Source organism: Agrilus planipennis, unplaced genomic scaffold (genome assembly GCF_000699045.2).
Source record: "Agrilus planipennis isolate EAB-ADULT unplaced genomic scaffold, Apla_2.0 scaffold40, whole genome shotgun sequence".
NCBI classification, from domain to species: Eukaryota; Metazoa; Arthropoda; class Insecta; order Coleoptera; family Buprestidae; genus Agrilus; species Agrilus planipennis.
Window position 1 is genome coordinate 267,605 of NW_020438938.1, and position 16,433 is coordinate 284,037.

A 16,433-nucleotide genomic window follows, 5' to 3' on the forward strand; every position below is an offset into this window, starting at 1 on the left:
CTAGCGGGGCGGGCCTCCCCCGCCGCCCCCCCTTAGCTACGCCACTGGTTATTACCCAAAATTAATCATTAAAAAAGAAGAATTTAGTTGTAAAATTAAAAGCTGAATTAATTGCTATAAAAAGAAAATGTTATCAAAAATGTCAAAATTTCTTAGCAATTGTAATTTCAAAATTAGAAAGAACTTATTCCAAAATATTTGCTTATCGTCATTTCTGAACCCCCACCATTACGCCAGAGAAAGGTATGATACAATATACCCCAACACTTCAGAAGCAATGTCTTCCTCGCTACACTGCTGCATACACAAGCTGAAAAAAATATCAAATAGACCCAACGAGTGACAAGTAAACATACATATAAATATAAAATAAATGTGTGTAAGTACATGGTGTGTGTGTGTATGTATACGTGGAACACAACCCCCAAAGGACAGCGTGGACAAAATACCAATTTCAAATGTTCTCCACCTTCGACTATCATCTCACCAAAAGACATCATAGACTATAATATAGTATAGAGGACCTGAATCGGCATCTAATAAATAATCATAAAAAAACCCAAACGAGAATTAAAGTTTGACGTTACAGGCGCAGCACCTGCATACGTCGGTCCCTAACATGTCGAGCGATCGAATTAGATCAAAGGACAAACAGAGGAGCCCAATAATACACTAAGTTACAGTTTGTAACTTACCTTATTGGGCGCAAAAATCAAATCAGCCCCAAAATAATAAAACAGAAACGGAAACATAACAAAAGCTTGTCACTCAGGTCTATTTGAAACAAAATTCGTTAGTGACTTACTTTGAGGCGTCGGCTAGACCTCTGAAGGGTTCACCGAAACCTTGATCAATCCAGCGTCGGATGTCCACGATCGTCATCCTCTCCGTGTTGACCGAAGGGGTGGGCGAATGCCGTACCAGACTGGGTGGTGGACAGTGGGAGAACCATCGATTCCGTCACTACCGGTCACAAACACAACTCACACACTTCACTTCACTACCGATCACGAACGTCACCAACTTTTCGCGAAAATATATTGTCATTGAAAGGCACTTTGAAACGATTCGAACACACGACAAACTGAAACGGATCTGAAACAGAAGAAGAGACTGAGCGTCAGTGAATTGCGTGGTCAAACTTACCAGCATCGGATGACTTCATGACGACCATTGTATAATGGGGAACTCATTTAGGGCTGATGGTCTAGGAGATTCTTGATGATGAGGAGCTTCAGTAACAGTGATAATGATCAGGAGGCAATTGATGAAGTGAGTCCTTAGGAACGAAACCCCCGGGACAGAGGGTGGAAGCCTAAAAATGGCTGACGATGACAGTTGTCAATGATGGCTAACAACATCCCCTAAAGCCCCGCAACTTATCAAACATTATTGAGATCCTCTTCTCTCACTTGACAAATTGGAATGAACCTGCAACGAAAGATGGATGGGAATGGATCAAAGCCATACCAGACTGGATGGCAAGTGCTGCTGGGGTAGCCATTGGCGATACTACTTATCAAAACATTCAAAAAGACTTAAAGTATAAGAAAAAGGCCTCTTAGATAAATGTGTGATGTATATTGCAGGACATTATATCTATCTAAGGGCTATTACCTCCTGAATAAAAGCAACGTCTGAAAAATATAACTATCACATTGCTAAAGAACCATCTTGTCACTCTTAGTTAATAAATTTTTTAATTTTTTTGATACGAATCTTAGTTAGGTCGTTCAGTCCGTCCCTGGTTTCATCATAAAATTTTTATAAATAATGCCATGATTTGCTTATAAGACGTTGGTATGAAATTAACCATATGGTACGTTATAATTCTCGAACAAAAAAAGGGTAAATAATGGTAACTAATTAATAGATGCTAAGTAGTTTAAATTTTAATTATAACATGAAGATTTAATCGTTTCAACGATGTCATTTTTGCCATTTAATATTTATTAATATTGCAGAAAAATACTAGAAATATTGTCATAAAGAAATTTAAAATAATTGCAGATCTACTGATGAAAGTCATGTATCAGAATCTACCAATTGTTTTTTGTTGAACAAAAGAAAGTTATTAGAATGTAACGATTGCTTTCGAGGGTCAAGTGTTTTGTTTTCATTTTTCCAGCTTTTATTAGGTAATTATGTTATAATTTGTTTAACTTTTTCCAAACACCCTGTGTATCATTAACGAATAGAGGGGCATCTTGAGTTCAAACGAAGTACAAATTGAAATAAAGTAAAAAGTGATTCCTACTTTTGCTCTCTACCACAGGCACAAGTGGAGGGTGTTGCAGGTTTTTTACAGGTTCCCTAATTATCGCATTTTCATTTTTAAATGGCAAAGAATTTAACGGTAAAAGTATGTGTTTGAGTTTTAATTATTAATACCTTTTTTATTATAAATTTAACTAGTTTTTCCCCCCCTATTAGTCACTGTAAACCCGAAACTGTTAGCACCATTGCTTCAACTGGTCGAAATTTACTTTTGTGAACAATATAATGACATAGTGTCGGCCATCATTCTTTTCTAATTGTTGCTGTTGTCGGCCATCATTCTTTTTTAATTGTTGTCGCATTGTTACTGATGTCGGCCATTATGGTTTTTTAATAGATATAGTAATCAATAAGTCAATGATTAAAATTTAAAGAAATTGTTTGTAAATAGGTATGCAACACATCGTACACTTCAGCATTGCCGATACTAACATTACATAATACTACTTTGCCCTGTATATAATATTTCCATATTACTAATGTAATTTGTAGGCAAATTATCTTTACAAACTAACATCACTATTATTTAGTTTATGATTTTCTGTCTTCAACTGAATAGAAATGTGTTACAAATTGGTAGTATTTTTATTTTATTTAGAATTAACTGAAGATGGAAAGTGAGGTAACACTCTTAATTGGCTTATGTTTCGAAGGTTTTTAACACAAATAGAAAATTGTGTGTATACCCTGACACCTTGCACATAAAACATTTGGAATTTGTTATGAAACAAAACAATTATAAACATTTTCTAACATTTCTACCTTATACAGGGAATAGAAGCCTCAGTGCCATGAAATCCTAATTCCTTTGTCTTAGAGGGAGTTTTAAGTCTCTGTCTCTGTCGATTGAATTCTCCTAGCTGATTTGTGTAGGCGTTGGCATCACTTTGAAGAAGTATAATATTTGTCAGTCCAATTACTGTGAAAACATAGAAAATGTCTTAGAGATTGATGCAGTAGGACCTCTAAGCAAGTGAAATTATCAACTTATCATTTTAACTTCTTAATTTGCTTTTGTTTTACAGAAAGTAAAATTCCTACCTTATTAAATAATGAGTATGGACGGAAATCTGGGCTGAGATACAAGAATTTCCTAATTCCTTTTCATTCGAAGAAGTTTTGATGTTCCTGTCGATTAAATCATTCTAGTTGATGAGTGTGAGTATTGCTGGATTGTTTTGAAGAAATTTCTATTCCAATTACTGCAAAAATACAGAAAATGTCTTAAGAATCAATTTTACAAGACAGCAAGACGAAAATGAACGAAAACTTGCCCTTTTTTATCCTTCTGAAAAGTTTTCGATTGTTTCATAGGTAGCAAAGAAAAAATTGTTATTTTGTAAAACATTTTTAGTAGTTAACGTCAGAATATGTTCGATTATTGAAAATGCTGCTATTGTTTTATAAAAAACAAGTGAATTTGAGGGAACATGTAACAAAAGTACTTGTATTTTGTGTTATTACTAAAATGAGTAGTTTTACAAACTTTTAACTTTATTAAATCAGTAAAACTCTGTTTAATACGACATTTAGCAAAGTGTTGTACAACTATATATTTGCCATTTGGTTCTATTTGTATTGAAAACATGAAAACATTATAAGGCTGTCCGAAGGAATCAAAATTTTAAATTACCGTTTTAACATCGACAAATATATGAAAAAAGTCCTTGTAATGATGTTAATTTGCAAAAACTAACGAATTTAGTATGCATTCAATGAAATATTAATAGTTTTTATAACTTTTAATATTTATCACGGTATGGGTTATATTGCTGAAAATTTTATCTTCAAAAATAGCGAAAATCCTTTCGGTGCGAAATAAAAAAATACATACCTCATATAGTGGACGATTAAAAGAATACGTTTTGATAAAAATTTTAATTTAAGTCTTAACACTTTTACTGTAAGAAATTTTCAAAAATTGCAGAGATAATTTCGAGGAAACTAATTCCAAAGAATAGCGTAACTGGAAAGAACTTTGTTGATCGCCCAATCAAAGACCAACATTAGACTTAAGGTTTTCAAAGCCAACTTTTGCGAGTTTAGGCATAAAAATTTTGAAATTAGAATAAGTGAAGTTTTTCTTTAGTTAGAAAAACATTTGAAATTGCATTTTAATAAAGGAATGAAATTAAATCAATCGAAAGTAATAATTTATTAATTTATTTTGCATTTATATTAAATTGTATATTAAAAGACAAGTAAGTAAGGCATGCGTTGTTTTCAATTAATAGAAAAATAATTAAATCATAACTTTCATGTATCTATATCAGTATTTCTACAGTAAGAACTTGTTCGCTTGCAAAATAGATACTTTTAGAAATATATTTTTGGTAAAACGGTTCCGTGTTGCATTGGATTGAAGAAACTCGTGAGGTCCGTATAGGCAACTCCTGCAATGTGTATGGGAGCAGTTAAAAGGGTTGCCTATATACAAAAATACTAGTAGATGCATTTTAAAGTGTAAGAGTAAATAAAAATCATAATTGTTAAATATAGTAGTTAATATGTGATACTCTAATTAATTATTAGTAATGTTAAATGATAAATAGCAATATCTGTTTAATTAGTCCCGTTATTTTGAATTATCCAATCAAATATGTGTGAAAATGGTTCAGATCAACTGGAAGCAATAGATCCAAGGGTTCAAGTAGAATTAGAAAAATTAAATAATGCTACTGACGAAATTAACAGACTCGAATTAGAATTAGATGATTCTAGGGCTGCATTCAGACAGCTTCTTTGTGAAAGCACTGCTAAAGTAGATGCCTTGAGAGTAAAACTAGGGTTATGTATTGAGAGAGCCAAACCTTACTATGAAGCCAGGTTTTGTGCAAATGAGGCTTTAAAGCAAACACAAAATGCTGCTATGAAATATGAACGAGCCAATAGTGCCCATAGTGCTGCTAAAGAAATGGTTTACTTAGCAGAGCAAGGATTGGGAGGTCGAACTTTAGGTTAGAGTTGCTATTCAGTTTTGCCTTTATTTTAATAAAATATGCTCATACTTATTGTTTTAAATAGATCCAGCTTGGCAGGAAATGTTGAATCATGCTACACAAAGGGTAAATGATGCAGAAAGAGACAGGGGTTTTGCAGAGAAAGAACACAGATTGGCTTGTATCAAACATGAAGCTGCTAATGCAAAAGTACAGTGCCTACAGAAAGAATTAAAGAGAGCAATAACTAAAAGCAGGTACTTTAAATGTGCTCAGTTCTGTACTACACGGTTTATTAATTTTTTAATTTTAATTTTTCTTTAGTTTTGCAATTCGAAGAGCACTTATGCAGATAAGTAGTTTAGCATATCAGCACGAGTTAATTTTTTTGTAAGTAATGCTTTATTTGTTTTTATTTCTTACATATAATATTTTGGATGCTTGTTTTACTCTAATTTGAGCATTCATTGAGTTAAAAATTTGATTCAGTAACTGCAAATTGTTTATAAGTTATAACTTAATGAATATTTGGTAATTAAATTTTTGTTGTTTAGACCATACTACGAATTAAAAGCCCAGTTTTATCACATGCTAGAGCAACAAAAAGCAAAAGTACAAAATCTTGAAATGCAGGTTACAGGTGTTAAAATGACTTATGCAGAAGCCTTGAGGAATTTAGAGCAAATATCAGACGAAATACACAAGTCAAGAAGCCAAAAAGGCAACAGTAGCACAAATCAAAAATTAGAAGAAAGTAAAACAACAATAGATCCCTTTCTTTGCGCTGTGGACAATTTAGAAGAAGAATATATGAGTCTTCCAACGAAATTAAGTGCAAAAGCTAGTCCTACAAGGGTTCACCTAGAAGAAGTGGATGGCTTCCGAAATGTTAACCTGACAAACGGATTGTCTCCTGTTTCCATTTCTTCCTGCAGCGAAAACGATAAATCAGAAAGGGATAAGATAACTGTCCCGTGTAGCCAGTCAGGGGAATGGACTGAGATCAATTTGGAGGTCTCCAGTCCTGAAGAGGACTTCCCTTATGAAAGATTAGAGGCAAATGGTGGAGTGGAAGACAAACCAAAACTTACAAGACAAAAAACCCTGCCAAATCCGAAAATAGAAAACGAATTTAGTGCCATTAAAAGTCGGATGAAATTGGATACGACAATATCTAATTGGATTACGAGGTCGTCTGCTAAAAACGAAGAAAAAACGTTAGGGAATAGTAGGTGTAACAAGGTCCTTTTTAGTAGTAATGTTTAAATTTATTTTTTAATTTCACAGGTCGTCGACAAAGCTTGGACAATATTTTAGGTCCTACAAGTGAAAAGATGAAAGAGTTCTTTTCACAAGGCATTATGATGCTCAATATAAGTAATTTAACAGAAAGGCGCAACAGCGAGCCAAAACTCGAAGTGACTGAGGAGAAGCAATCAAAAGGTTTTATTAAGAAAATTCCAAGCCCCTTGGAAAGGACATTGACTTATTTAAATCCTGAAGACGATTCTTCTGACTCCGAGAGTTTGGCTAGGTACCATTTTAATGTTTCGTTTTATTTCTAGCTCTTTTTTTAACTTTTGCAATTTTATTTTAGCGTTGATATGCTCACTGAAGATCAGATAAGTTCTCTAATGTTTGATAAGGAGCTGGGGGTCGTTTGTGAGCAAGTTCTTGGAACTCCTATTTCTGAACTTGTCCCATCCCCATCGGCAACATTCCCAAAGGCATCAACTAGTCAAGTAATCAATAATTGAATTTTGCCATTTTCTAGTCATTACTTTTTATGAGTGTTTCCTTTATTTTTCTTTTAATAGTACTTACCTGTTTTTTTTTTTTACTTTTGTTTTCTTTTTCTGTTTACTTTTTAATTAAATCAGACATTTTAAATGTACCTATATAGTTATTATAAAGATAATAATTATTATATTAGATATTAGGCCAAACGATTTTAGCTTAAACTGTTTTAAATTTTTCTCTTTCTAGTCTGAACTGAAATTAGACTGTGGTTATAAAATAAAAAATAAATAAATAAACGAATGCGTTATTAATTAATAATTGTTGTTTTGTTTAAATTTGGAATTATCATGTATCAAATTAAAGGTCTCGGTAATCACATGACTAAAAATTCAAGGATGATGACCATTTATTACAATATCTTAAGTAATTAAAAGGTTTTACCTCTTTCAAATTTTAAAATTCTGTATCCCTTATTTCCATTGGTCGTCAATTTTACCTTGTTTTTTTAGCAAAGTTTTATTTCGGCATTTCTGCAACAGGTGTCGGTACCGACATCAACCTGCTGTTGACAACAATTTATAAATCAGTCGTTAGTTGACGGAGTTGGTGTGCGGTCATACGGCAGAGAAGTGTATCTCGTTAAAAACTCTAAAAACTAGCGATTCACAGGTATGTACGCAAAAAATTTATAGAAATGGATAGAGAAAGGTGGAAAAGGTCATTTACGTGTAAAATAAGTTACACTTGACGTTAAAATAACTGAAACTTGTTAATAAATAGGTATTATAGGACTTACCTACACCTCTAATTACAAGTAAGCAGTATGCCTACCTTTACCTGTAGACGCGTTTTATATAAGAAATAAATGCTAAAGATTTTCATGAAATCTTAATTATTAAACGATCATTCATCGTAATAGTAATTTACAAAAAAATTGATAAAATGTAATTGCGAACAAACTTATATTAATACCAATTAAGTAAGTAATTAATTTTCGATTTGGCAATGAAATAATTAACTGAATATCACACTTTTTATTTCGTATTGCAGTTTTATCATTGAGGCTGTTCTTTATTGTAAAATTTTGTTAGACTCAAGCAATGGTATTACTTAACAATAATTATGTACTCCTAATACAATAAAAAAGACAATTTTAAAGTAAAGGTAGATTTACGAAATTGCAATCAACTTTTTGGGATATTTTAAGCAAAGTTTTAGTTAACATTGAAGAAGCATCTTATCAGACATCTTTTAGTAAACCGGTTTTTTGAAATGCGATATTTTTCTGTATGTAGGTAATTAATTAACTTCAGCGCTGTTGCCTTGTCTAATTACTAGAGATGTAAGTAATTAGACCTTAGAGTGATTAAAAGTTAATATTTCTTTATGCAGTTTAAACCGAATCTCATCTGTGGTGCCTACAATAAGGTAGATACTTAAAAAATAATTAACGCAACTAATTATTCGTTTTTGAGAAATTTATATCATTTTACATTTAAAAAATTCTATTAAAACAAAAATTGCTACCCTTGTCTAATCAAGAAGTATACTTACTAACTTATACAAAACTATAAAAACTGTTTACGACCTATGAAGTTCGCTATTTCTTTATCGTTGCACATTAGTTTTTCTATACAGGGCGTTGAAATAGAAATGTGCTCACGTTTTTAGTGCTCTACATAAAACATACGCAAGTTTTGTATTCTTCTGTAATATGTATGTTAAATTTCTTAACTGGAAAACCTTTTATGCTTCAATTATTGTGCTATTGTTTGGCACAGTATGTCAGTATTATATTGTGTGTGTAGACGTGAATATCATACCTACTTGTTACTTATTATAAAATAAAATATTATTTATGGCTTCTATAGTGTAATAGACAATATACAATGCACAAGATATAAATAGAAGCGGTCTATAAATCGGTTCTAAACTGCTTATATAGTTAGTGGATCACCAGGGCAAAAGGTGAAAGTGTTAAGTCTAAAAATGGGCGTGTTTGTTACTATTTATTGTAACACCACTTTTGCAAACTAATTTGCCGTGTAGATATATATACATGTATTTATTATTAGATCCATACGTATATGTAAGTCAACCCAACTTTGTATGTTTTATATAGACACACATGATTATGTATGTACATATTTACATACACACTGTACCTATCCTACATGTAGGTTTAATCACAATTTAATAGTGCCAGACTCAGCCTGGTACAAACCTGCAAACTTCTCTTTTTCTCTGTCTCTCTTTCTCTTCCTCTATCGGCATCATACAGTTTAGTTATTATTTATTATATACTTCAACTACCTTATGTAAAATGTTTAAATAATTACCCGCTCGTTATTCTGTAACAGTTGACAGCTTCGTAGTTTTATGTTTTAATGAATGAATGAATGTGTGAAGAACAATGATCTGATAACTGGATTTTTTCACAGTTGTATACAAATCGTATATTGTCTTGCTTAATTTACCTATTTCTCTTTAAAAGTATCCTATTAAAAGTACGCGAAATATTAGATAAAAGGAATACTTATAGCAAAGCGCTCGTGAAACTATTGGTAGATGAAAGGCATTTACAAAGCTTTGAATAAATGTAAGCTATTTACTAAGATTTGAGTAGTGATAGTTATGTAAAAAAGTACGTAGAATCTCATGGTGCTAATGGTTTTCGAGTGCGATGTCAAATAGACACTTTCCGGCATTATTTTTGCCAGAATATACAAAATAATCTAACATAAAAAAGCGCTCGTGAAATTATTTTGAGATGTAATGTATTTACTAAGATCTGAATGATGATAGTTATGTAAAAAAGTACGTAGAATCTCATGGTGCCAACGGTTTTCGAGTGCGACGTCAAATAGGCACTTTCCGGCATTATTTTTGCCAAAATATACAAAATAATCTAACATAAAAAAGCGCTCGTGAAATTATTTTGAGATGTAATGTATTTACTAAGATCTGAATGATGATAGTTATGTAAAAAAGTACGTAGAATCTCATGGTGCCAACGGTTTTCGAGTGCGACGTCAAATAGGCACTTTCCGGCATTATTTTTGCCAAAATATACAAAATAATCTAACATAAAAAAGCGCTCAGGAAATTATTTTGAGATGTAAGCTATATACTAATATTTGACTAGTGATAATTATGTAAAAAAGTACGTAGAATCTCAAGGTACCAACGGTTTTCGAGTGCGACGTCAAATAGGCACTTTCCGGCATTATTTTTGCCAAAATATACAAAATAATCTAACATAAAAAAGCGCTCGTGAAATTATTTTGAGATGAACACTATTTACTAAGATTTGAGTAGTGATAATTATGTAAAAAAGTACGTAGAATCTCAAGGTGCCAATGGTTTTCGAGTGCGACGTCAAATAGGCACATTCCGGCATTATTTTTGTCAAAATAATCTAACATAAAAAAGCGCTCGTGAAATTATTTTGAGAGGTAACGTATTTACTAAGATCTGAATGGTGATAGTTATGTAAAAAAGTACGTAGAATCTCATGGTGCTAATGGTTTTCGAGTGCGATGTCAAATAGGCACTTTCCGGCATTATTTGTGCTAAAATATACAAAATAATCTAACATAAGAAAGCGTTCGTGAAATTATATTAAGATGTAAGGTATTTATTAAGATCTGAGTAGTGATAGTTATGTAAAAAAGTACGTAGAATTTCATGGTGCTGATGGTTTTCGAGTGCGATGTCAAATAGGCACTTTCGGGCTTTTTTTTTGTTAAAATACCCAAAATAATCTAACATAAAAAAGGGCTCGTGGAATTATTTTGAGATGTAATGTGTTTAATAGGATTTCAGAAGTGATACTTACGTAAAAAGGTACGTAGAATCTCAAGGTGCTAACAGTTTTCGAGTGCGATATGTCAAATAGGTACATTCCGGAACTATTTTAACTTAAATATTTAAAATAATTTTACCACAAAAAAGCGCTTTTGAAATTATTGGGAGATAGAAGATTTTATTATGCTTTGAGAAGTTATAGTTATTTAAAAATGTACGTAGAATCTATCGTTTATATTTGAATTATGCAAAAAAAATTAGCGAGATGTAGTGCAATGTAGAAATAAGAAATAAATTTTTGTTGTGCTAGCTTGGCATGTGTTTTTAAAGTTTGAGATTATTATGCGTTGTACCAGTTTATTATATTGCAGGAAGTCTGCTGTTACAAAAATTTATTCGTCAAATAATGTGTTACGTATGCAAATTCTTAGCTGAAAATTGCAATCTTAGTTTAAAGCTTGGTACTTTCACCTGAGAAAACTCCCAACAAGCCTTTGAGAAAGTTCAAGTTTAATAAAAGTCATTCCGTGAGTAGACGCAATAAAACAATTTATAATATGAACCAATGCAATTTTACCATATATAACTAAATGATAAGAGTACACCCTTATTTATTACATTAATTTTGAGTCAGCGGCGTGTTGGTTACTGTATATAAGGTACAGGTAAATTAATTACTTATTAAGTTATGAATGCCACTTTAAGAATAGATAAAAGTGTGTGGATTTTCTGACGTAGGTTTTAGTTTCTATTCTAGTACATTTAAATTAAATAATATCTGAAGTCGTAGTAGCAGCAAGTTTTTCTAGTTTGCCAATTGTATAATAAGTACATAAGACACAAGACACACATCACAATAGATACCTATATGATATTATGGCGTCTTCCCACATTGAATAGTTTAAAAAGAATTCCTTCAAGTGAACGTCATTGAAAGTAAGAGCTAGAGCTGCTGATATTACTTACAAAAGTGCCTTGAGCTCTCTGTGCTACGGTGTATTATACAGCGACAACAATACTTACAAATGTAGTTATAAGCTGTAATACGATAGTTAAGTTTGATCAAATTTGCGAAGCATAATGTGCAAATGAAGCACATATTGGGCCAAGTAAACATAAACAATTTGACCTAGAGTTTTTGTTGTGTTTGACAGTAACTATTTATTTTGTTGTTTTTTTTGTCCTCTTCATTTACAACTTTTGCGCAAAAAGATTTTTTTAAGTGCTTTACTTTTTCAATTTCATTGAAAGAAACGATTCCGTTGAATTTTTGTTCTTGTTTCGAAAGTCTAGTCTAAGTTGTTTCAATAATCTTAAACGAACAGTTTTTGAATTCATCGAGACTTTATCTTAAGTATATCTCATTTTTAATATTTTTTTAATTAATTGATTCTACTAATGTAGGTGGTAGAACACGTTATTTCTGGGAAGACCATTACATTTACGAATCTAAAAAGTTAATTATCCACCTATGATAATAATCTAGCATAATCTGTAGAACTTTTTCAGCCTTGACATTTATTATGTGTATATGTACATAATGACTTATGTACATTAAATACAAGCATCAAACTTTGCTTGAACAGATCAGATTTTTACATAATACGTACATATTTGTATTTTAGATAGGTAGACTTTTGTAATTTTTTCTTTGAGTTAACATGAAATGCATTGTTTGCGAAAACGGATTTAGTACATGGCCAGTAATTAGGCAAAAATCTTAACAATTCTTATGTAATCTACCTACAAAATATTGAAGTTGTCGATATAACATGAAATACTATGTCCGATAACGAAAGTAGAATGTTGCTAAATGTGTTAATTTTTTGTGAAACAATAAATACAAGTTGCTTATAGTTTGTAAACGATTGATAAAATTTCTTGTTGTATGATTTATTTGAATTACCTATAGTGTTTTGCGTAAAAAAATAGTATTTTAATCGATAATATACACAGGGAGAAGTTTCACTTAACATTAATTATTAAAAGTCGAGTATGATTAAGTACAATTACTTAAAAAAAGATGAAATAAACGTAGAGTTTTAATAAATAAGTGAACTTTTTTCAAGTGTATTTTATAAGAACAAGGACCTGAATAGGTAATTTTAAAATCCAAAGCTGACAGGAACTTTTTAAATAATTATTGCAATCGTTGCAATAATGAATTAATTATTAACTGTTTCTGAAATTGTTTTTTTCTGGGCGTGTAAGTGTTCTAATGAACATTTAATTTAATTTCAACCACGCAGCGGTTTTTAAACTATCAATTATTGCTGACCATCAGGATTAACATGTACCTAAATAAATGTAATGTATTTACTAAGATCTGAATGATGATAGTTATGTAAAAAAGTACGTAGAATCTCATGGTGCCAACGGTTTTCGAGTGCGACGTCAAATAGGCACTTTCCGGCATTATTTTTGCCAAAATATACAAAATAATCTAACATAAAAAAGCGCTCAGGAAATTATTTTGAGATGTAAGCTANTACATTAATAAGTTGATTTAAGTAGATATTAGGTACAAAAGATTTGAAACTAATTAAAACAATAAACAATTTCTGTTACCGTTTTGTCTCTTTATATGTTTCGAAAAAATTCATGTTTATTGCCTCAGACATGCGTTGAATAATATGTGCCAAAATGCCCTTTACAGTTCATCGATTTCGAACAATTACTATTGCTGAATACAACTCCTTTAATAACATTTGACCATATTCAATTTACGGTAATAGTTTTTTGTAAAAAATACTATCGAAACAACTAATGTTATTTTGAAGAGTTGAATGTATTATTAGGAAATGTTTAATATGCATTAAAATTTCAAGGCAAAAAAGTCAGAAATTTATTTAAAATTAGAAACCAGGAACTTATTTTTAAAATCATTTAATTAAAACCAATAAAACAGCTTTTATTTAATGTTTAAAGGTAAACTTTATATAAAGTTAGTGCGTATAATAGTGTATGTTGTTGGCAGGACACCTTTTCAGTTATGAAGGTCTAGTTAGAGTCATATTAGAAACAGAAACAGGAGTTAAGAGGAGTACAAAGATGATTTGATGATGATAGACGTTGTAGTAAGATATTGTACAATGAGACGTTTAATAATTCTTCAGTAACAATAATAGTTTGCAAAAGTATCAAGTACATTGGAACGTGTATGCTACGAGTTATTCGTTGGTTTTGTCATGCTTGAAGAATCTGTAACACCTTGTGCATATAATAGCAACAGCTATTATAGAAAAGCAGGTTTCCATAGACTCCCAGTTGCATAATGGGCCTTAATGGGCGGAACTGGAATTATTACACAACTCTTTGCTCTATAGAGAATGACAATCAAACGCGCTTTGGTAAAACACAATCAGACAATTAGCGGTTGTTAAGTTTAGGTTTTTACGATAAGCCTTTTCCGCTTGGTAATTGGTTTTTCTAATTAAAAAGGAATCTCACCGTCACCAGTCATTATCTAATCGTAGGTGCACGTAAGTTGTACAATTTGAAACTTTCAATAATTAACGAAAACTATGCATAGAAAGAAAAAAAATATTACAACTACCGTCTGCTTTTTCAAAATATGCACGATTTTCGAGTGCGATGTCAAATAGGAACTTTCCGGCATTATTTATGCTAAAATATACAAAATAATCTAACATAGAAAAGCGCTCGTGAAATTATTCTGAGATGTATAGTATTTACTAAGCTTTGAGATGTGATACATATGTAAAAAAGTACGTAGAATCTCATGGTGCTGATGGTTTTCGAGCGCGATGTCAAATAGACACTTTCCGGCATTGTTTTTATTAAAATTTACAAAATAACCGAACATAAAAAAAGCGCACGTGAAAATATTTTGAGATGTAAGGTATTTACTATGATCTGAATGGTGATAGTTATGTAAAAAAGTACGTATAATCTCATGGTGCTAATGGTTTTCGAGTGCTACGTCAAACAGGCACTTTCCGGCGCTGTTTTTACTAAAATACCCAAAATAATCTAACATAAAAAAGCGCTCGTGAAATTATTTTGAGATGTAAGGTATTTACTAAGATCTGAATGGTGATAGTTATGTAAAAAAGTACGTAGAATCTCATGGTGCTAATGGTTTTCGAGTGCTACGTCAAACAGGCACTTTCCGGCGCTGTTTTTACTAAAATACCGAAAATAATCTAACATAGAAAAGCGCTCGTGAAATTATTTTGAGATGTAAGGTATTTATTGAGCTTTGATTAGTGATAATTACGTAAAAAAGTATGTAGAATCTCATAGTGGCAACGGGTTTATTGTGCTGGGTCAAATATATTAGATTTATTAGCGGGATTTTGTCCCCCAATATGAAAATTCGTATTTCCCCAAACTGGAACATCTCATAGTAATTTTGGCTTTCCTCAATTTATTGCAATATAATCGTGCTAAATACTATCTGTGGTTCTACAGTAAGTATCTATAGTTCTCTCATTTCTGCAGAGATGGAATTTTATAATTGGGTGTTAATTCGTAATTTAAATGCCATTAGGATTAGGTTTATCACCAAACGACACAAAAATCAAAAACAGTAAATAAAGTGTTAAGGTCAATGAATCTAATTATCAGTTGCTTATTTAAACGTTTTAATCGGTTGTAACATATGCAATTTTTTAAATTGCATTCGTTAATGTGATTTATGATAATGATTATCTGTGTACGTACAAGTGTACATGCTTGTTAAAGAAACTAAGACATGTAAACAATGATATTATAATAACGGCGTTGTTTACAATGAAGCGAATTTTTAATTCTTTGTTTAACGATGTCAAAGTCTATTTTAAATGTACAAAGAATGATTTTAACGTCGATCAATTTTAAGTGCACAAGTCTCATTTATTGTTTTACATTTTTTCATGAATTGCGTAGTGAAGTATTTATTGAACTTCCAAGTTTTTAGACAATTCGTATTCAGATAGGTAAGTTTAAAATAAGTGAAGTTCAATGACATAGTTTACACAATATTTTAAATGTCTTGTTGGTACAAGTAATTTTTATTATTGTTTGCATGTTCTTGTACCCACATGATTCGAAAATAAGGTCGACGATGCGAAAGAATTTAAATGAATTTCATTTCAACTTCCAGTCGAATAATAGGAATATTTATTCGCAAATTATACAGGGTGTCTTGTACAGAGTAGATAACCTTTTGACTGTATATATAAAGATTGTCTCTCTCTCTTCTTAATTCTTTGTTTTTGAAAAGCCTTTTTAAATAGTTGTGCTGTCACATGTGCCTTAAGGATTTAAGAGTAGCTACTGTAGTAATTCTACTACTCAGTAAGTTTTAGAGTTTAGTATGATATCAAACAGATATCAAAGAAACTCTACCGCCCATCTACTGCAAACTTTTTTTAAAACGGCCACGTATTCGCTCACATTCAAAGTATGAAGATTGGAAAAACTTTGGCGGTTGTTGTAGAACAAACAGAATAGCTCAAAACACGACACTGTAGTTGTCCGAAGCACTTTTCGGTAACAAAGTTACCTTCTTCAGGGACTGAAGTAAACTGAAGTTCAGTCCCTGAAGAAGGTAACTTTGTTACCGAAAAGTGCTTCGGACAACTACAGTGTCGTGTTTTGGCGTTGGGGTTTTGAGCTATTCTGTTTGTTCTACAACAACCGCCAAAGTTTTTCCAATCTTCATAA

The 16,433-nt window shown here is 31.6% G+C and overlaps 1 protein-coding gene across 2 annotated transcripts; it reads left to right on the plus strand.

Annotated features, from left to right (window-relative positions):
- Positions 1–4,712: 4,712 nt before the first annotated feature.
- Positions 4,713–7,061, plus strand: LOC108740883 (coiled-coil domain-containing protein 18). 2 transcript variants are annotated; one of them, XM_018475389.2, is made up of 6 exons: positions 4,713–5,234; positions 5,302–5,473; positions 5,541–5,606; positions 5,771–6,444; positions 6,504–6,750; positions 6,814–7,061. In XM_018475389.2, the coding sequence occupies exons 1-6, from the start codon at positions 4,877–4,879 to the stop codon at positions 6,971–6,973; spliced, it is 1,677 nt and encodes a 558-aa protein (XP_018330891.1). In that variant the 5' UTR covers positions 4,713–4,876; the 3' UTR covers positions 6,974–7,061. The 2 variants fall into 2 exon arrangements, with proteins under 2 accessions (XP_018330891.1, XP_018330892.1); XM_018475390.2 differs by lacking the exon at positions 5,541–5,606.
- The last annotated feature ends 9,372 nt before the right edge of the window (positions 7,062–16,433 follow it).